Below are 22,050 nucleotides of genomic sequence, written 5' to 3' on the forward strand. Positions count from 1 at the left end.
AACTGAAAGGAAGTAAGAAGGAGGTCAATATAGCTTTCGATGTTATAACGAGATACATAGGACTATGAGAGTACCGGCGCGAAATGGGTACTGCAAGTGATAGCATGTGTAGGGCATGTGGGGAAGATGATGAGAAGCATTTCCTTTGCCATTGCCCGGCTTTCGCGGCTAACAGACACCAAAGTGACTTAGAGACGTGATATGAAAGCAATTAAGGATTTTGAAAGTAGCTCGGAATTCCAAACATAGATTTTCTTTTTCGAGATTATTTGTTAGTATTTAGAGGGCACAACAAGCCGATTACTGGCTTAGGTGTATGTCCATTGTTGCATGGGGCTGATTAATACCCTCACCCTCTTTTCAATCTAACCTAGTACATATTGAGAAGTGTTTGGGTGTGTTGTTTACCAATTCACTGAAAGGAAGAATAAATTATTATCAGAACATTAAAGTTTTGTTTTTTGCCTATGACCTGTTCTTCCTCTTCACTTTTATTTCGTTATAGATTCAGCAATTTGTGTTTATGGCCCTGCGTTAAACCCATCCATATCCTTTGATGTACCCATTGATTTCAATATAATATTGGCCATTTTTGTCAACAAAATGTGGGCTTGTCCGTCTCCACATATTGCATGTGTTTTTAAAATAGTTGCATGTAAATGGTAAATTGATTCAGTGCCAGCAGAATCCAACTGAGTTATTGTGGTAACGATAATTTTGATATTCCATTGCATGCGGTTGGGCAGAGTTGTGCGTGCGTTTCACTGATGTAGGTGTTGAGGTTGCTGGATTATAAATTTTAAACTTTTAATGAAAATCTCTACAATGGAAAACCAAAAACGATAATGGTTATTTGGCCAGTGTGTGTAAATGCATGGAGATTTGATAGTTGTGAACTTATGAGACCACATGCATAATTTCAATTGCAGTGAAAAGTGTTTATAATTCCAATTCAATTTGGCAACAATTTAAAATAGTTTTTGCATTGTCTTCTTATCACCATAGCTGTTAGACATGATTTGATTATACATTCACAGGGAATTTGTTTGGATTTAGTAGAAATAATGCTTCTAAATTTTTATACCCTCCATCATAGGATGGGGGTATACTAATTTCGTCATTCTGTTTGTAACACCTCGCTATATGCGTCTAAGACCCCATAAAGTATATATATTCTTGATCGTCATGTCATTTTATGTCGATTTAGCCATGTCCGTCCGTTCGTCCGTCTGTCTGTCGAAAGCACGCTTACTTTCGAAGGAGTAAAGCAAGCCGCTTGAAATTTTGCACAAATACTTTTTATTTTTGTAGATCAGTTGGTATTGTAAATGGGCTATGTCGGTCCATGTTTTGATATAGCTGCCTTATAAACCGATTTTGAATCTTGACTTCTTGAGCCTCTAGAGGGCGCAATTCTTATCAAATCTGGCTGAAATTTGGCACAAAATGTTTCGGTATGAGTTCTAACAACTTTGCAAAGTATGGTGGAAATTGTTTCATAACCTGATATAGCTTTCATATAAACCAATCTGGGGTCTTGACTTCTTGTTCCTCTAGAGGGCGCAATTACTATCCGATTTGGCTGAAATTTAGCATGACGTGTTTTGCTATGACTTCCAACAACTGAGTAAAGTATGGTGGAAATCGTTTCATAACCTGATATAGCTGTCATATAAACCAATCTGGGATCTTGACTTCTTGAGCCTCTGGAAGGCGTAATTATTATCCAATTTGAACAACGGCTTCCCCCATAACCTCCATCGCACGTGTCAAATGCGGTCCGAATCGGTCTATAGCCTGACACAGCTCCCATATAAACCCATCTCCCTTGTTTACTTCTTGAGCCTCTAGAGGGCGCAATTCCTATCCGATTTGGCTGAAATTTGGTATGACATGTTTTGTTATGACTTCCAACTGTACTAAGTATGCTTCAAATCGGTCCATAACCTGATATATCTGTCAAATAAACCAATCTGAGATCTTGACTTCTTGAGTCTGTAGAGGGCGCAATAATTATCCGATTTGGCTGAAACGTTTCTCTCATGACCTTCAACATACATGTCAAATATGGTCTGAATCGGTCTATAGCCTGAAACAGCACAACAGAGATACAGGGAAAAAAACTCGACAAATTTGATGAGTGGTGGAGGGTATATAAGAATCGGCCCGGCCGAACTTAACACGCTTTTAATTGTTATTTCTCAAAAGCAGGTGGATCTTCGAGTTAGTATTTTATACCCACCGCCATAGGATGGGGGCATACTAATCTAGTCATTTCGTTTGTATCACCTCGAAATATTCGTCTAAGACCCCACAAAGTATATATATTCTTGATCGTCTCGTCGTTCTGAATCGATCTAGCCATATTAGGCCGTCCGTCTGTCGAAATCACGATAGCGGGCGAACGCGTAAAACTAGCCATTTGAAATTTTGCAAAAATACTTAATTACATGAGTATTAAGTATTTGTGTAAAATTTACATGAGTATTAAGTATTTGTGCAAAATTTCAAATGGCTAGTTTTACGCGTTCGCCCGCTATCGTGATTTCGACAGACGGACGGCCGACGGTCGTTGGGGATTGCAAATGGGCCACATCGGTTCGGATTTAGAGATAGTGCCCACATAAACTTGTCTTTCGATTTGATTTCTTGAGCCCCTGGAAGCAATTTTTGTCCGATTTAGCTGAAATTTTGCATATAGTGTTCTGTTATAGTTTCCAACATCTGAACCGAGTACGGTCCGAATCTGTTTATAACCTGATATAGCTCCCATATAAACCGATCTCCCGATTAGACTTCTTGAGCACTTAAAGGCCGCAATTCGTTTCCGATTTGGCTGAAATTCTACATGGTATCTTCTGATATAATCAACAACTGTGTTATGTACAGTCCAAATCGGTCTATAATCTGATATAGCTCCCATATAAAACAATATCCCGATTTGACTTCTTGAGCCCTTACAAGCCACAATTTTCTTCCGATTTGGCAGAAAATTACATGCGGTGTTCCGTTACGACTTTCAACGACTGTGCCAAGTACGGTCCGAATCGGTCTATAACCTGATATAGCTCCCATGTAAACCGATCTCCCGATTTTGAGTTCGGTTCAAATCGGTCTAAAGCCTAATATAGCTGTCATATAAATCGATCTCCCGATTTGACATCTTTAGTCCCTGGAAGCTGCAATTTTTCTCCGAATCAAATAAAATTTTGCACATTGTGTTCTGTTATTACTTCCAACAACTGAGCCAAGTACGGTTGAAATCGGTCTATAACCTGGTATAGCTCCCATAAAAATCGGTCTCTCGGTTATCCGTGTTCGGTTTTGAAGCTCTAGTTTTTGCTAGTTTGACAGAAGTTTTGTATATAGAATAAAATTATGCCCATCAAATAAATTTATTTTGTATACATTTTTTTATACAATTTTTAGTAGAATTCATGGTGGTGGGTTCCCATGATTCGGCCCGGCCGAACTTAGCACGCTTCAACTTGTTTCGTTTGGCACTATGTGGTAATTTTCGGGTTTTTGGCGACCTCATCCCTTGGCATCAATGTTTGGCACATCCTAGACCAATTCAGGCCATACTGGTCACATACTTTGGGTGTCGTAGAAGAAGTCACTATGCAAAATTGCGGATAAGAATTGCACCCTAATGGTTCTTAAGAATTATAACCAGGAGATGGGTTGTATGTCACAGAAAACGTCATAATACAAATTTTCAGCCAAATTGGACAATAATTGCGCGCTCTAGAGGTAAGTAAAATCGGAAGGAAAATCGGGAGATCGGTTTGTATGGGGTATACCAGATTTTATGGTATACCATAATTACACTTTTTCCGTACTACACATGATTTTGTGCATCTGTTGGAAGTTGTATTGATGGCTTCGAAAGCTAAGACAACGGCGATGGCTCTCGCTGTTGCTCCGTGTGCTCAGGTTTGAATCCTAGCCGGGCTCTGCCGTATTTTTCATTTTTCAAGTTTTTTGCCTGTTAGGGCGAGATCATTAAATTTTCTCTTTCGGGACGAGCACAATGAAAAACGTGATTATACAAAATTGCATCCTTCGAAATCCATCTTCAAATTGGCCCGGATCCAGTTTTGGATATAGCTGTTATATAGACCGATCTCTCGATTTAAGGTTTTGGACGCATAAAAGACACTTTTGTTGTCTGATGTCACCGAAATTTGGGACAATAAGTCAAGATAGGTCCCACGACATCCTCCTGGAATATGGCACCGATCGGTCCCGACTTGTATATAGCTGTCATATGGACCGATCTCTCGATTTAAAGTCTTGGTCCCATAAAAAGCACATTTATAATCCGCTTTCGCTCAAATTTGACACAGTGACTCATGTTAGGCTTTTCCACATCCATGTCGTATATGGTTCAGATCGGTCTATATTTGGATATGGCTACCAAAACGACCAATATTTTGTTCGACAAAATTGAAAAGTGACTTATACTTTTTAGACCTCTCAATATCCGTGTTGAATTTGGTCCAAATTGGACCATATTTCGATAAAGCTGCTATGGGGCCAGAAATTATGTTTTTTTTTTGCCGGAATATGACGAAAGGTGATTTACATTTATACCCAAGGTGGTGGGTATCCAAAGTTCCCTGCTCTGCCCAACTTAACACCTTTCAAATTAGATTTTACAAAGAAATAGATCCTTAGATGATTTGATACACAGATATGGTTTGTATTTCTCTTAAATATTATTATTAAATATTTTAAGCTAATTGCATTAATTTTTGGAACATTTCTCTAGCTTCTCGCTTCAACACCTTTCCATTGTTATTGTGTGGCAGCTCTTCTACAAAGCGCACTCCACTGTGAAGTTGTTTTTCAGGTTCCACCAAACGTTCTTTCACATAATTCACTATCTGCTGGGCAGTAATCGCTGCATCTTTACGTTTCACCACAAGTGCACCGGCTAGATCACCGAAACGTTCATCGAAAATGCCTACAACGCAACAATCGACCACCTCTTTCAACTCAAGCACTACATTCTCAATTTCTCCAGGCCAGAAATGTAGACTGCGATACTTCAAAATGTCCTTTTTGCGATCAACAATATAGAGAAAGTGTTCCTCGTCCATATAACCTAAATCGCCGGTATAATACCATCCCTTTGAGTCCAGAACGCGTTGTGTTTCCATGGGATTGCTATAGTAACCGCCCCATTTGAAGGGAGATTGAACTACCACCTCTCCAACTTTATGAGGGCCCAAGTTTTTGCCATCATCATCAACAATGCGTAGTTTCACATTGAACAATACCTTTCCTACCGAATTAGCTCGTCCCAATCCAATGTTGGAGGCGATTCCACCAAACTCTGTGCACCCATAACCGAAACATATCATGCATTTGGGTACAATACTTTGAAACTTTGTAAGCGTTTGTGCAGAAATACCCGCTCCTCCACTTGTCACGCATTGAAGTGTAGACATCTTCTCGGTAGTGCATTGCGGAGAAAGTGTCAAAGCAGAAATATGCATTGGCGACAACATCGCACAAGTTATCCCATACTTTCCCATTAATTCCATAAAATATTCACTCGTAAACGTTTTGCGACTTATAATTCTGGTGCAGCTTGAATAGATGTTCATTACCAAACTAATAAGTCCACTGACCCAATCCAAACAGCTGGGGGAATAGTACACAGATTCGCCGTTTAGTAAACTAAAAAAAAAAAGTTAAAAATTTTAAACTCGTTATGTGATTAAAAATAGTATTGAAAAGAATTTAATTTTTATACCCTCCACCATAGGATGGGGGTATATTAATTTCGTCATTCTGTTTGTAACACCTCGAAATATGCCTCTAAAACCCCATAAAGTATATATGTATTCTTGATCGTCATGTCATTTTAAGTCTATCTAGCCATGTCCGTCCGTCTGTCTGTCGAAAGCACGTTAACTTTCGTCATCATCTTGTGGATAGATATCCACCGCCCAGAAACCTTAAGGTAGATCTACATGATCTAGAGTGTGAGGTTCAGCGCTAAAAGAGAGAGCCTCTAAATCAAGCGGCATATCGAGCAGGTCTAAACAACATTCATGCAGACGCGGTAGCAGATGCGGTAAATACCTACCAAGTGAATGTAGTCCTTGGAGAACGACCGTCTCCCATTGCACCTGAAGAAATTGACCTTCTGCGGCAATCAAGAAAAGTTTTGGCTCAATTACGTTCCGGCGGATGCAGCCGCCTCAACTTCTACAGAGTAAGGATTGATGCCGACGTGCAAGATGTATGTCCCGATTGTCACATGTTAAACTTTAACTTTTAATGTTTAACATACCCACTCGACTCAAACCCAGATCCCTGTGGACGCACCCCATCTTAGTCGCAGAGTTCCTGGGTCTTGACACTCAACAGAATCATGCAGACGAAAGATAGAACACAATAAACTGCTACAACAACAACACCGCTAACTTTCGAATGAGTTAAGCTAGCCTCTTGAAATTTTGCACAAATACTTTTTATTTGTGTAGGTAGGTTGGGATTGTAAATGGGCCAAATCGGTCCATAATATAGCTGCCATATAAACCGATCTTGTGTCTTGACTTCTTGAGCCTCTAGAGGGGGCAATTCTCGTCCGACTTGACTGAAATTTTGCACGTGGTGTTTTGGTATCGCTTCCAACAATTGCGCAAAGTATGATTCGAATCGGTCCATGTTTTGATATAGCTGCCATTTAAACCAATCTTCGGTCTTGACTTCTTGAGCCTCTAGAGAGCGCAATTCTCATCCGATTTGACTTTGGTGTCACTTCCAAGAACTGTGTTAAGTATGATTCAAATCGGTTCATAATCTCGTATAGCTGTATATACCGATCTTGGATCTTGACTTCTTGAGCACATAGAGCGAGCAATTCTCATCCGATTTGGCTGAAATTTTGCATGAAGTGTTTTGTTATGACTTCCAATAACTGTGGCGCAAATCGATACATAACTGATATAGCTGCCATATAAACCGATCTTCGATCTTGACTTCTTAAGCCTCTAGAGGGCGCAATTCTCATCCGATTTGGAAGAAATTTTGTAAATCGGCTGCTCTCATGACCTTCAACATATGTGTCTAATATGGTCTGAATCGATCAAAAGCTTGATACAGCTCCCATATAAACCGATCTCCCGATTTTGCTTCTTGAGCCCTTACAAGTCGCAATTCTTATCCGAATTAACTGAAGTATTAGACAATGACTTCTACCATGTTTAGCAACCCTTTATGGTCTGAATCGGACTATGACTTTATATAGCTCCAATAGCACAACAGTTCTTATTCAATATTCTTTGGTTGCCTAAAAGGATATGCTGCGCATAAAACTCGACAAATGCTGTCCATGGTGGAGAGTATATAAGATTCGGCCCGGCTGAACTTAGGACTTAGCTCTTACTTGTTTAAAATCTTTATACCCTACACCACTACTGTGGTACAAGGTATTATAACTTCGGAATAAGTTTGTAACACCCAAAAGGAAGAGAGATAGATCCATTGATATGTATGTCGATCGATCCAGAAGCACTTTCTGATTCGATTTAGCTCTGTCCGTCTGTCCGCCCGTCTGTCTGTCCGTCTGTCTGTCCGTCTGTTCATGTTAATTTGTGTACAAACTACAGGTCGCAATTTTCATCCGATCGTCTTCAAATTTGGTACTGGCATGTTTTTCGGCCTACAGACGAAGTCTATTGAGATTGGAAAAAATTGGTTCAGATCTGGATATTGCTAGCTCCCATATATATGTTCGTCCGATTTGCAGTAATAACGCAATAACAAGTAAAGAGGCGTCTTCCTTTTGGGTTGGATACCCACCACCTCGGGTATATATTTAAACCACCTTTCATCAAAATCCGGTTAAAATTTCATACTAAGGAATGCAATTTATCGAAATATGATCCGATTTGGACCAAACACTAATAAGAACAAGTCATTGTTTAATTGTGTATAACAAAATATTTGTCTTTTTAGTAGCTATATCAAAAAAAAAAACCGATCTGAACAATATACGACACGGATGTCGAAGAGCCTAACATAAGTCAATGTGTCAAATTTCAGTTAAATCGGATTATAAATGCGCCTTTTTGGGGCTAAGACTTTAAATCGGGATATCGGTCCATATGACAGCTATATGTAAATCTTGATCGATTTAGACCAAATTGCAGAAATATGTGAGGGGCTTAGCTTAACTCTCTGTCCCAAATTTGGGCAACATCGGACAATAAATGCGCGTTTTATGGACCCAAAACAAACAGAGATCGGTCTATATGGCAGCTATATCCAAATCTGGACCAATCTTAATGGAATTGAAGAAGGATATCGAAACATCGGAAATTAAATGCGCTTTTTATGGCCCCAAATCCTAAGACCGAGAGATCGGTCTATATGGCAGCTATATTCAAATATGGACCGGTCTGCGCCATAATGCAGAAGTATATCAAGGGGATTAACTTAACTCACTGTCCCAAATTTCGGCAACAGCGGACAATAAATGCGCCTTTTATAGACCTAAGACCCCAAATCGGAGGATCGATATATACGGATACGGTCTCAGATCGGTCCAATCTGGACCGATCTGAGACAAATTGACGAAGGATGTCGAAGACCCAAACACAACTCACTGGCCCAAATTTCAGCAAAATCGGACAACAAATGTGGATTTTATGGGCCTAACACCCTAAATCGGAGGATCGGTCTATATTGCAGCTATATTTATATCTCGACCGATCTTAGCTAAATTAACAAAGGTTGTCGAAGGGCCTAACACAACTCACAGCCCCAAATTTCAGCAAAATCGGAAAATAAATATGGCTTTTATGGACCTAAGACCTTAAACCGGAGTATCGGTCTATATGGCAGCTATATCCAAATCTGGACCGATCTTAGCCAAATTGAAAAAGGTTGTCGAAGGGCCTAACACAACTCACAGCTCCAAATTTCAGCAAAATCGGAAAATAAATATGGCTTTTATGGACCTAAGACTTTCAATCGGAGTATCGGTCTATATGGTAGCTATATCCAAATCTGGACCGATCTGAGCCAAATTAACGAAGGACGTCGAAGGGCCTAGCACAACCCACTGTCCCAAAATTCAACATAATCGGACAATAAATGTGGCTTTTATTGGCCTACGACCCTTAATCGGCGGATCGGTCTATATGGGGGCTATATCAAGATATAGTCCGATATAGCCCATCTTCGAACTTAACCTGCTTATGGACAAAAAAAGAATCTGTTTCAGCTCAATATCTATATTTTTGAAGACTGTAGCGTGATTTCTACAGACAGATGTAGAGACGGACAGAGGGACGGACATGTCTAGATCGTTTTAGATTTTTAAGCTGATCAAGAATATATATACTTTATAGGGTCGGAAATGGATATTTCGATGTGTTGCAAACGGAATGACAAAATGAATATACCCCCATTCTTCGGTGGTGGGTATATAAAAGTCATTTGTTAACCGATTCTCTCGAAATTTGGTAGGAAGGATTTTCTTATGACTATCGACATTATTGTCGAAATCGGTTCAGATTTCGATATAGCTCTCATATATATATAGCCCGGTTTTTCAATCCAAGAGTAATTGCAAGCTCATTTATTGACCAATCTTCCCAAAATTTTGTACAACACCTTCCTCAACGACTACCACAATATATAAGAAGTTTGCTTGAAATCTGTTCAGATTTAGATATAGCTCCTACATATATGTTCGTCCGATTTGCAATAATAATGCAATAAAATGGTCACTTGTTAACCCATTCCCTCGAAATTTGGCGGGACGGATTTTCTTATGAGTCTCGACATTACTGGTGAATTTCATAGAAATCGGTTCAGATTTAGATATAGCTGTCATTTATATATATCGCTCTATTTTCACTGATAGAATCATTGCAATCGCATTTATTAACCAATTTTCTCAAAGCTTTGTACAACGCCTTGCTCGACGACTTCCACATTATGTGAGAAGTTTGATCGAAATCGGTTCAGAATTAGATATAGAAGCTATATATAAGTTTGTCAGATTTTGGGCAATTTCCAATAATGTTGTCATTTGTCCACCGTAGTTATTACAGTTTTAACATATTTCCTCGCCGTGGTCGATCAAAATTGGTTCAGACACACACATTGTACTTATAGGTTAGGTGTAGGGTATTATACAGTCGGCACCGCCCGACTTTTGCCATTCCTCACTGGTTTTAAACTAAGATATATATTTTAAGATTCCTTAAAGCTTAGTTTCGATAACGTGTTGATAACTTACAAAGTCTCAAGTACAATAGTGCGAGCGGATAAAGTAACAGCCTTAGGCAATCCTGTTGTACCAGATGAACATAAAATTGCAACTGTTTGATCAGCACCTAATGTTAATGGTTCCGGTCTGTAATAGAAGTGCAAATATATTTAAGTAGCAATCACACGTACAAACAATTCAACTACTTACTGGAAAAACAATTCCATTTCAGTGGGTTCCAATAAATCCAAGATAGATGGTACTCCTTCAATATGATCGCTTAAAGTATAAATTGCGGGCTTAAAGTATATGGTGGCATTTTTTATGATCTCATAATTGGATCCATCGCAGAAAATAATGCTTGGCTTGGTAATGCCAAAACAATGCTTTGCAGCAGCTAAATTAAGAGAAATGCAGAAAACGTTATTCAATGATGATGTAACAAAAATATTTAAATTGGTTTTCTTCCATAAAACTTTTACACTAAATACCTTCTTTAAAATTTGGATGTATTGCATGAAATGGCGTGCAATTTAAAAAACACCCCAATACCGCTGGCGCCAGGTAGGTGGTATTTTGTGCTGCCATTCCTACAATGTCATCGTGACCCATGCCCATTTTCTTTAAGTGGCGAGCTATCCGAATAGAAAAGTTTAACATTTCTTGATTGGTTAAGGTCTTGCCATCAAAGTCGTCAATCTGTAATCAAAAATAATTTTTTTTAAATAAATATTATTATAGTTAGCAAATTTAATTAAACCCTACACCACACATTTCTGAAGGAAGAGAGCTAGACCCATTGATAAGTATACCAATTAACACAGAATTACTTTCTGATTGGATTTGGCTTTGTCCGTCTATCTGTTCGTTTGAATGTCTGTCTATGATAATTTGTGTACACAGTCGATCATCTTCCAATTTGACACAGGTATTTGTCGAGACGAAACCTATTGAAACTCGACGAAATCGGTTCAGATTTGTATAAAGCTCTCATATATATGTGCGTCCGAAATTGACTAATATAATATGGTCATTTGTCATTCGGTCTTCATAAAATTTGGCATGAATTATTCTCTTATGTCTATTTACACAAACTGTGTGCTTCATAGAAATCGTCTTAGTTTTAGATATAATTTCCATATATATGTATCGTCCGATTTTCACTTCTAACTCTGCACCACCCGACCTCTCCCTTTTCTTACTTGTTATACCCACCACAGCGGAACAGGGGTGTATTCATTTTGTCATTCCATTTGCAACGCATAGAAATATCTGTTTCCGACACCAACAAGTGCATATATTTTTGATCCTTGTAAAATTCGATCTATCCTTGTCTGGCCATCCTTCCATCTATTAAAATCACGCCACATTCTTTAAAAATCCGATCAGAGTATGATTCAGAACGGACCGTTTTTGGGTATTGCCTTATGGTCTTTCATCCATATCTTGCGTATTTATTACGCCATTTTTCTGAAATTTAGTTCAGTTATTTGTTAAGGGGTCAACTCCTTAACATCCTTAGCGATTTTGGTGCTGATTGGATCACATTTTGATATAGCTGCCATACACACAGATCTACTAATTTATTATCTTTCACCCATAAGTGGTTTATTTATTACCCGATTTTGTTGAATTTTGTTAGAGTGAGCTGCGTTAGACCTTTCGAAATACGTGCTGTGTTTGACCTAGATTATGTTCGGCTCGGCCGAACTTATTGCCTTTTCATTTGGATACCCCTACCTCGTATATATATATATATATATATATATATATATATATTAACCGTATTAAGTCATAATACAGTAGAAATGCATTACATATGAATCGGTAGAAACCATATCTAAATATGGTCCGATCTCTATCATATTCAGGAAGGCTATGTAAGGGTCCAACACAACTAATTGTACCATAGTCAACTGTTAAAAAATTCAGTTTTATATACCTGACTTAAATTGGGAAATTGGTATGTGTATGTGACAGGTATATCCAAATATAGTTCGATCTTGACCATACTCGGGACGAATGTCGGAGGGCCCAACAGAACTCATTGTGGTACATCTCAACGAAATCGGTTAATAAATGCACCTTTTATGGGTCTAAAACCTTAAATCGCGACTTCAGTATATATGCCAGTTACATCTAAATCTATACCGATATGAGCCGTGTTGAACTGGGATATCGGGGAGCCTAACACAATTAGTTTGATAAAATTTCAGCGAAAACGGACAATAAATACGCCTGTTATGGGCCCATAACCTCAAATTGAGAGATCGGTCTATATGGCAGCTATTTCAGCCGTATTTGGACCGATCTGAGCCGTATTGAACGGATATATGGAGGAGCCTAACACAACTTGCTCTACCAAATTTCTGCGAAATTGAACAATAAATCGAGAGATCGGTCTATATGGCACCGATATCCAAATCTGGACCGATCTGAGCCAAATAATACAAGGATGACCAGGGGAATAACAAAAATTACATTAAAAAATTTCAGCGAAATCGGACAAAAATTCCCCTTTGATGGGCCCAAAACCAAAAATCGAGAGATCGGTTCATAAAAAGCAGCTATATCCAAATATGGACTGATCTGGTATTGAACAAGGATGTTCTAAGGCCTAACTCACTGTCCCCAATTTTGGTAAAATCGCATAATAAATGTGGCTTTTATGGGCCTAAGACCTTTAATCGGCAGATCGGTATATATGGGGCTTATATCAAGATATATTGGAGGTCACCGTAGCGCAGAGGTTAGTATGTCCGCCTATGACGCTGAACGCCTGGGTTCGAATCCTGGCGAGACCATCAGGAAAAATTTTTAGCGGTGGTTTTCCCCTCCTAATGCTGGCAACATTTGTGAGGTACTATGTCATGTAAAACTTTTCTCCAAAAAGGTGTTGCACTGCGGCACGCCGTTCGGACTCGGCTATAAAAAGGAGGCCGCTTATCATTGAGTTTAAAACTTGAATCGGACTGCACTCATTGATATGTGAGAAGTTTTACCCTGTTCCTTAGTGAAATGTTCATGGGCAAAATTTGCATATTAAGATATAGTCCGTCTACGAACTTAACCTGTATATTGATCTCTACTATTAAGGACTAATTTCAACATACAGTCGTTTATATCGTTTAGATATTTACGACGATCGGAAATGGATATATCGATGTGTTGCAAACGGAAAGACAAAACAAGTTAAGCGTGCCAAGTTCGGCCGGGCCAAATCTTAGGAACCTACTACTATGGATTCTGCTAAAAATGTATACAAAATAAATCTAGTTGAAGCGCATAATTTTATTCTCATACCAAACTTCTGTCAAACCAGTAAAAATTAAAGCTTCTAGGAACTAAATAAGGATGATCGAGAGACCGGTTAACATGGAAGCAATATCATTGATTTGGACAGTTATTGAAAGTCGTAATAGAACACTTTGTTCAAAATTTCGGCCAAACCGGAAAAAAATTGCGGTTTTTAGGGACTAAAGAAGTCAAATCGGAAGATCGGTTTATATGGGTGCTATATCCGGCTATGAATCGATTTAGACCGTACTCCATGCTCAAATTTAGCCAAATCGAGCAAAAATTGTGGCTTGTAAGGACTGAAGAAGTCAAATATGGAGATCGGTTTATATGGGAGGTGATCGTAGACCGTACTTGACATAGCCATTGAAAATCATAACGGATCACTACATACAAAATATCGGGCAAACATTGATACGGGGGCTCAATAAATCAAATCCGGCGATCGATTTATATGGGAGCTATATCTAAATCTGAACCGATATGGCCCATTTGCAATCCCCCACGACCTACATCAATATTAAGTACCTGTGCAAAATTTTAAGCGGCTAACTTTACGCGTTCAACTGCTGTCGTAATTTCGACAGACGGACATGGCTACAGGAAAAAAGGATATATAGGAATAAGGAATACAGGAATAACTTTTTTTTACACCCACCGCCGAAGAATGGGGCATATTCATTTTGTAACTCTGTTTGCAACACATCGAAATATTCTTTTCTGACACTATAAAGTATGTACATTCAAGTATATATATATATATTTATATAGAATTTATATGTATATTTGTCAAAAATATCTAAAACAATCCACTTAATTTCGTCCGTACGTCTGCCTGTTGAAATCACGATTTGTCTTTTAAAATAGAGATATTGTGCTGAGCTGAAACTTTCCACAGATTCTTTTCCTATCCATAGGCAGGCTAAGTTTGAAAATGGCCTATATCGACTATATCTTGATATAGCGCCCATATAGACCGATCTGTGCCATTATCTGTCTTTGTCCCGTTAAAACTACATTCATTAACAGATTTCGCTGAAATTTGGGTCAGGGACTTGTGTTAGGCCTCTCGATATCCTTGTTCAGTACGGCCCAGATTGGTTCAGATTTCGATATAGCTGCCATATAGACTGATCTCGGGCCTATAAAAGGCGAATTTATTGTTCGATTTCGCTAAAATTTATGACAGTAAGTTATGTTAGGCATTCCGACATCCCTGTTTTATTTGGCCCGGATCGATACTGATTGGATATAGCTGCAATCTAATCTCTCTCCGATCTCTCGATTTAAGGTTTAAGACCCACAAAACGTGAATTCGTTAACGGATTTTTTAAAACTGGACACAATGAGAAGTGTTAGGTCCCTCCACATTCGCACCGAGATCCCTCCACATTTGCACCGAGTATGATCAAGATCGGGCTATATTTGGATGTAGCCGCCATATGTACCGATTTCACGACTCAAGTTCTTGGGACAATAAAAGCACGTTTATTACTCATTTTAGCCGAAATTTGACACACGTGTTCTATATAGTTCAGATCAGTCTATAATTGGATATAGCTCTCATACACATATACCGAATCTCCCGATTTAAGTTCTTAGACCCATAATATATAAATCCGAGGTGTTAGGTATCCAAAGTTCGGCCCGGCCGAACTTAGTGCCTTCTTTACTTGTTCTTAAATAAACTTAGAAGCAAATGCTTTTTGTGGTATTTGAACAACATAATGAGCTGTCAATAAAACAAATATCATGTAGCTGCCTTTTCTAGTTCGACAGATATATCAGTGTGCACTTGGTAACCATCATTCGTACTTGGAATTTCCCACCCCCTTAGCCATATGAGTTTATATTATTTGCTTTAAGAGTCTATACAAACCGATTTAACCGTTTGATTTGGTCAAATATTAAATGTGATTAATTTATAACCAAATCAATCACAGCAAATATTTCCACATTGCCCTAAAATGGTTTTTTTCCTTATCTACCATGTCAAGGCATATTTATAAGGTGGCCGCATCGGCGAATTGCTACAACAAGGCATGTGTTTTGGGAACTCGATACGTCAAAATTTGTAAAGAAGGCGAATAAAGTAAGATTCGCCTTGACATTTAAAAATTTCGGCAAACTTGTTTCAACCAATCAGAGCCAGAAAAATTTTTTTTTTGAGTGTGAAAGCAAAAAAACAAATTAAAAAATTTTTAAAATTCCCTTTGGTTCCAAATGCTTTAACTATAAACCATCAAGATGACAGGTTTAAATTGTTTTCACAAAGATAAATTAACGCTGGACACATGGAGAGGCGAACTAACGCAGAATTTGTGGGGATAAGGAGTTATAGACGGTTGAGGCACTGCCATGAAATTGCGGAGGTAAGTGCAGCACTATGACCAAGCGAACACATTTTTATACCCACCACCATAGGATGGTGGTATACAAATCTAATCATTCCATTAGTAAGACCTCGAAATATAGAGGAACCCCATTAAGTATATATATTCTTGTTCGTCTCGACATCCTGCGTCAATCTAGCCATGTCCGTCCGTCCTAGCTAGCAGCTCGAAATTTTGTACAGGTACTTAATATTAATGTAGGTCGTTGGGGATAGGAAATAGGCCATATCGGTACAGATTTGGATATAGCTCCCATATAGACCGATCTCCCGATTTGACTTCTTGAGACCTTGGAAGCCACAATATTTGTCCGATTTGGCTGAAATTTTGAACATAGTGTTCTGCTATGACTTCCAACAACTGCGATAAGTGCGGTCCAAATCGGTCAATAACCTGATATAGCTCCCATATAAACCGATCTCCTAATTTGACTTCTTGCGAATCAATTTTTCATCCGATCTGGCTGAAATTATGCACAAAGAATTCTGTTCTGTTATAACTCCCAACAAAGGCGCCAACTCTACAAGTCCGACCGCTATCGTGATTTCGACAGACGGACGGACGGGCATGCCTAGTTCGAATCAGAATTTCGAGACGATCAAGAATATATACGCTTTGTGGGCTCCTAGATCAATATATCGAGGTGTTACAAACGGAATGATTAGTATACTCTCATCCTATGGTGGTGGCTATTAAAACCTACCAATTTTGGTAGGAACCTACCGAAAACGACAAAAATGGATGCGATTGATTAATTAAAAGCGGCAATAACGAGCCTTTTCACATAGAGTATCACAGGCACTCAGTGCCCGGCCTTGCACTAAGACACTCCATTCGATAGTGGTGATTTTCCGCGACTGCAGTTATAGCTACTCCGTAAACGGAGCATTCAACTATACGCAACCTGTGGACACGCCCGATAGCTATCAGCTGCGCTTCCCATGAACCATTATTCTTATTCTATAAATTGAGCACACGAACAAAACACAAATATTAAAAATCTAATTTTGTTTTTTTTTTTCAAATCGAAGTTTAAATTTTATGTTGTAAGGCGAACTCAAAATTGTTTAGTCATTTGCAGTTCTATCTACTGTGTTGACGGGCCACCTTATTAAATACGCCATGTACCATGTTCTACGCAAGTAACGTTATCATTTTTATACCCTCCACCATGGGATGGGGGCATATTAATTTCGTCATTCTGTTTGTAACTCCGGGAAATATTCGTCTAAGACCCCCTAAAGTATATATATAATTGATCGTCATGACATTTTAAATCGATCTAGGCCTGGCCGTCCGTCTGTCTGTCCGTTCGTCCGTCCGTCCGTCTGTCCGTCCGTCCGTCTGTCCGTCCGTCCGTCTGTCCGTCCGTCCGTCTGTCCGTCCGTCTGTCCGTCCGTCCGTCTGTCCGTCCGTCCGTCTGTCCATCCGTCCGTTTGTCAGTCGGTCCGTCTGTCCGTCCGTCCGTCTGTCCGTCTGCCCGTCCGTCTGTCTGTCGAAAGCACGCTAACTTTCGAAGGAGTAAAGCCGCTTGAAACTTTGCGCAAATATTTCTTATTAGTGTAGGTCGGTTGGGATTGTAAATGGGCTATATCGGTCCATGTTTTGATATAGCTGCCATATAAACCGACCTTGGATCTTGAGGGCACCCTTCTTATCTGATTTGGCCGAAATTTTGCACGAGGTGATTTATTATGACTTCTAACAACTGTGCTAGCTATGGTTGAAATCGGTTAATAACCTGATGTAGCTGTCATATAAACCTATCTGGGGTCTTGACTTCTTGAGCGTCTAGAGGGCAAAATTCTTATCCGATTTGGCTGAAATTTTGCACCATTTGTTAAGTTATGACTTCCAACAACTGTACCAAATATGGTTCAAATCGATCTATAACCTGATATAGCTGCCATTTAAACCGATCTGGAATCTTGACTTTTTGAGCCTCCAGAGGGCGTAATTATTATCCGATTTCGCTCATGACCTTCAAAATATGTGTTAAATATGTTTTGAATCGGGCTATATACTGATAAAGCTCCCATATAAACCGATCTCTCTATCTTACATCTTGAGCCCCTAAAGGGCGCAATTCTTACTCGAATTGGCTGAAATTTTAGACAATGACTTCTACTATGGTCTCCAATATTTAATACAATTATGGTCCGAATCGGACCATAACTTGATATTGCTCCAATATTATAGCAATTCTTTTCCTTTGTGTGCCTAAAAAGAGATACTGGGAAAAGAACTCGACATGTGCGATCTATGGTGGAGGGTATATAAGATTCGACTCGGCCGAACTTAACACGCTTTTACTTGTTTAAACTTTATATAAATGCTGGGTATTTGAAATTGTTTATATCGTATCATACTCGCAAGCATATACGGAGCTACTAATCTGCCACTTCTTAAATAGAGGCTAATAATGGCGACTCAATAAAATCGTTAAATACGTAAAATTGCTAAATATCAATACGAATTTGGTATTTCCATGTGTCAGTTTCTATTTTACTTAAATCTACCAAAGTACAGAAAATCGTTTTGTCATGGCAAATTGAATTATATCGGACTTCAGTTTTGACTAGATCTTCCAAAAACTATGAATCTCGTCTTCACCTTTAACCGACTTACCTGTATCACTTTACTCGGCCTCATTTTCATTTGACTAAATAAAATCCTGCCTGGGGAGTGATGTTCTATGTTGTGTAGAGGAACAATTTTGGAGCCGCTCCATATTTTTTCGCGTTCATCGTAGTTTACTTTAAACAAATCCATTTTGGAGGGTAAGTGTTATACTCTACGAACACACCTTTTTAAACTGTTTTTAAACTGATATTTGTTTTCAGTTCTGAGCGGCAAAGACTAGTCGTTGGATTTTAAATCTTATCTTTAAATTTGTTAAGTCATTTTGTTTGCAAATACAACTCTCCTACTTTTGTTATTAATCGATGTTCTAAACGATTTTGATAGTTGTTAATATACCGGCTATCAGCCATAACTTCTAATCTGGTCGGTATTTTTAGTTTCATTAAAAACTTGTTTATGGAGAAAAACTAAGAAGAGAAATATTTTTTTTTTAATTATTCAATATTTACCAAATTCAATGTTTCGAATTATTTCTATGCAAAACAAGTAAAACCAAAATAAGATCAGTGGGACCGAATCGGAGCAACGAATTTCTTTAAAAGTTTAAACAAGTAGAAATGTGTTAAGTTCGACCGGGCCGAACTTTGGATACCCACCACCTCCGGTATATATGCAAATAACCTTGCATCAAAATCCGGTGAAAATTAGATACCCTATGTCCCACAGCAGTTATATCGAAATATGTTCCGATTTGGACCAAATACTAATAAGTACAATCCATTGTTTAATTGTGTATAGCAAAATATTGGTCTTTTTAGTAGCTATATCTAAAAATGAACCGATCTGAACCATATGCGACACGGATGTCGAAAAGCCTAACATAAGTCATTGTGTCAAATTTTAGTGAAATCGGATTATAAATGCGCCTTTTATGGGGCCAAGACTTTAAATCAAGATATCTGCATGCCAGCTATATCCAAATTTGGACCGATTTGGGCCAAGTTGCAGAAAAATGTCGAAGAGCCTAACACAACTCACTGTCCCAAATTTCGACGAAATCGGACAATAAGTTCACCTTTTATGGGCCCAAAACCTTAAACCGATAGATCGGCCTATGTGGCAGCTATATTCAAATCTGGACTGGTCTGAGCTAAATTGAAGAAGGATGCCGAAGGTCCTAACATAACTCACTGTCCCAAATTTCGACAACATCGGACAATAAATGCGCCTTTTATCGGCCTAAGACCCTAAATCGGAGGATCGGTCTATATCCAAATCTGGACCGATCTGGGCCAAAATAACGAAGGATATCGAAGAGCCTAACACAACTCACTGTCCCAAATTTCCACGAAATCGGACAATAAGTTCACCTTTTATGGGCCCAAAACCTTAAACCGATAGATCGGCCTATGTGGCTGCTATATTCAAATCTGGACTGGTCTGAGCCAAATTGAAGAAGGATGCCGAAGGTCCTAACATAACTCACTGTCCCAAATTTCGACAACATCGGATAATAAATGCCCCTTTTATCAGCATAGGACTCTAAATCGGAAATTCGATCTATATGGCAGCTATATCCAAATCTGAACCGATCTAGACCAAATTAACGAAGGATGTCGAAGGGCCTACCACATTTCACTGTCCCAAATTTCAGCCAAGTGATAGCTTTGAAATATGATTTTGAATGTAGATATCCAATACAAAACTAGTGCATGTAGTACTTTTTATATGTAGAATTTATCTGGAAATCTAGTCAGACTTTAATTTAAATACCAATTAAAATAGCAATTTAGAACCTTGTAAGATTTTCCTACCATAGGACAAAATATTTGGACGTCAAATAGGGCATCGCACGCCCTAGATTGTAGAGATGTGACCAAAATTGTGGATTTTACTGCCTTAAAAGTCCATATCGGATGAAATATACACACTGGAGATATATCTAAATTAGCACCGATTTTAATGAAATTTTGCGCGCGTACTGGAACGTCAATTTAAACGTCTCATATAAAATCGGGCAAAAGTTGTGGATTCTACAGCCTCAAAAGGCCATATCGGATGAAAGATATATATGGTAGCTATATCTAAATCTAAACCGATTTTTATTAAATTTTGCACATATATGAAGACGTCAAATAAAGCACCTCATGCAAAATTTTGTAAAGATCGGACCAAAATTGTGGCTTCTACAGTCTTAAAAAGCCAAATCGGATGAAAGATATATATGGGAGCTATATCTAAATCTGAAACTACAAATTTTGTGCAGATCGGTTGAAAATTGATGCTACTACGGCCATTTAAGTGCAAATCGGGCGATACATGTATATGGGAGCTTTAACTAAATCTGGACCGATTTTTATGAAATTTTCCACACATATTTGGACGTCAAATAAACACCAACACGTGCAAAATATTTTAAAACAAGTAAAAGCGTGCTAAGTTCGGCCGGGCCGAATCTTATATACCCTCCACCATGGATCGCATTTGTCGAGTTCTTTTCCCGGCATCTCTTCTTAGGCAAAAAGGGATATAAGAAAAGAGTTGCTCTGCTATTAAAACGATATCAAGATATGGTCCGGTTCGGACCACAATTAAATTATATGTTGGAGACCTGTGTAAAATTTCAGCCAATTCGTATAAGAATTGGTCCCATTGGGGCTCACGAAGTAAAATAGAGAGAACGATTTATATGGGATCTGTATCGGGCTATAGACCGATTCAGACCATAATAAACACGTTTGTTGATGGTCATGAGAGGATCCGACGTACAAAAGTTCTGGCATATCGGATAATAATGGCGACCTGTAGGGGTCAAGAAGTCAAGACCCCAGATCGGTTTATAAGGCAGCTATATCAGGTTATGAACCGATTTGAACCTTATTTGACACAGTTGTTGAAAGTAAAAATAAAATACGTCATACAAAATTTCAGCCAAATCGGATAGGAATTGCGCCCTCTAATAGCTCAAGAAGTCAAATCCCCAGATCTGTTTATATGACAGCTATATCAGGTTATGGACCGATTTGAACCATACTTGGCACAGTTGTTGGATATCATAACGAAATACTTCATGCAAAAATTCATTCAAATCGGATAAGAATTGTGCCCTCTAGAGGCTCAAGAAGTCAAGACCCAAGATCGGTTTATATGGCAGCTATATCAGGTTATGGACCGATTTAAAGCATACTTGGCACAGTTGTTGGGTATCATAACAAAACACGTCGTGCGAAATTCCATTCCATTCGCATAAGAATTGCGCCCTCTAGAGGCTCAAGAAGTCAAGACCCAAGATCGGTTTATATGGCAGCTATATCAGGTTATAAACCGATTTGAACCATACTTGGCACAGTTGTTGGATATCATAACAAAACACGTCGTGCAAAATTTCATTCTGATCGGATAAGAATTCCGCACACTAGATGCTCAAGAAATCAAGACCCAAGATCGGTTTATATGGCAGCTATATCAGGTTATGGACCGATTTCATTCCAATCGGATAAGAATTGCGCACTCTAGAGGCTCAAGAAGTCAAGACCC

At 38.7% G+C, this 22,050-nt stretch overlaps 1 protein-coding gene across 1 annotated transcript; it reads right to left on the bottom strand.

Annotated features, from left to right (window-relative positions):
- Positions 1-4,736: 4,736 nt before the first annotated feature.
- Positions 4,737-18,702, bottom strand: LOC106092272 (uncharacterized). The gene is made up of 5 exons (XM_013259079.2): positions 18,559-18,702; positions 10,732-10,939; positions 10,451-10,637; positions 10,271-10,387; positions 4,737-5,688 (listed from the first exon to the last, which is right to left on the bottom strand). Exons 1-5 carry the CDS (start codon positions 18,700-18,702, stop codon positions 4,737-4,739), a joined length of 1,608 nt encoding a protein of 535 aa, XP_013114533.2.
- Positions 18,703-22,050: the final 3,348 nt, after the last annotated feature.

Source organism: Stomoxys calcitrans, chromosome 5 (genome assembly GCF_963082655.1).
Source record: "Stomoxys calcitrans chromosome 5, idStoCalc2.1, whole genome shotgun sequence".
Taxonomy (NCBI): domain Eukaryota; kingdom Metazoa; phylum Arthropoda; class Insecta; order Diptera; family Muscidae; genus Stomoxys; species Stomoxys calcitrans.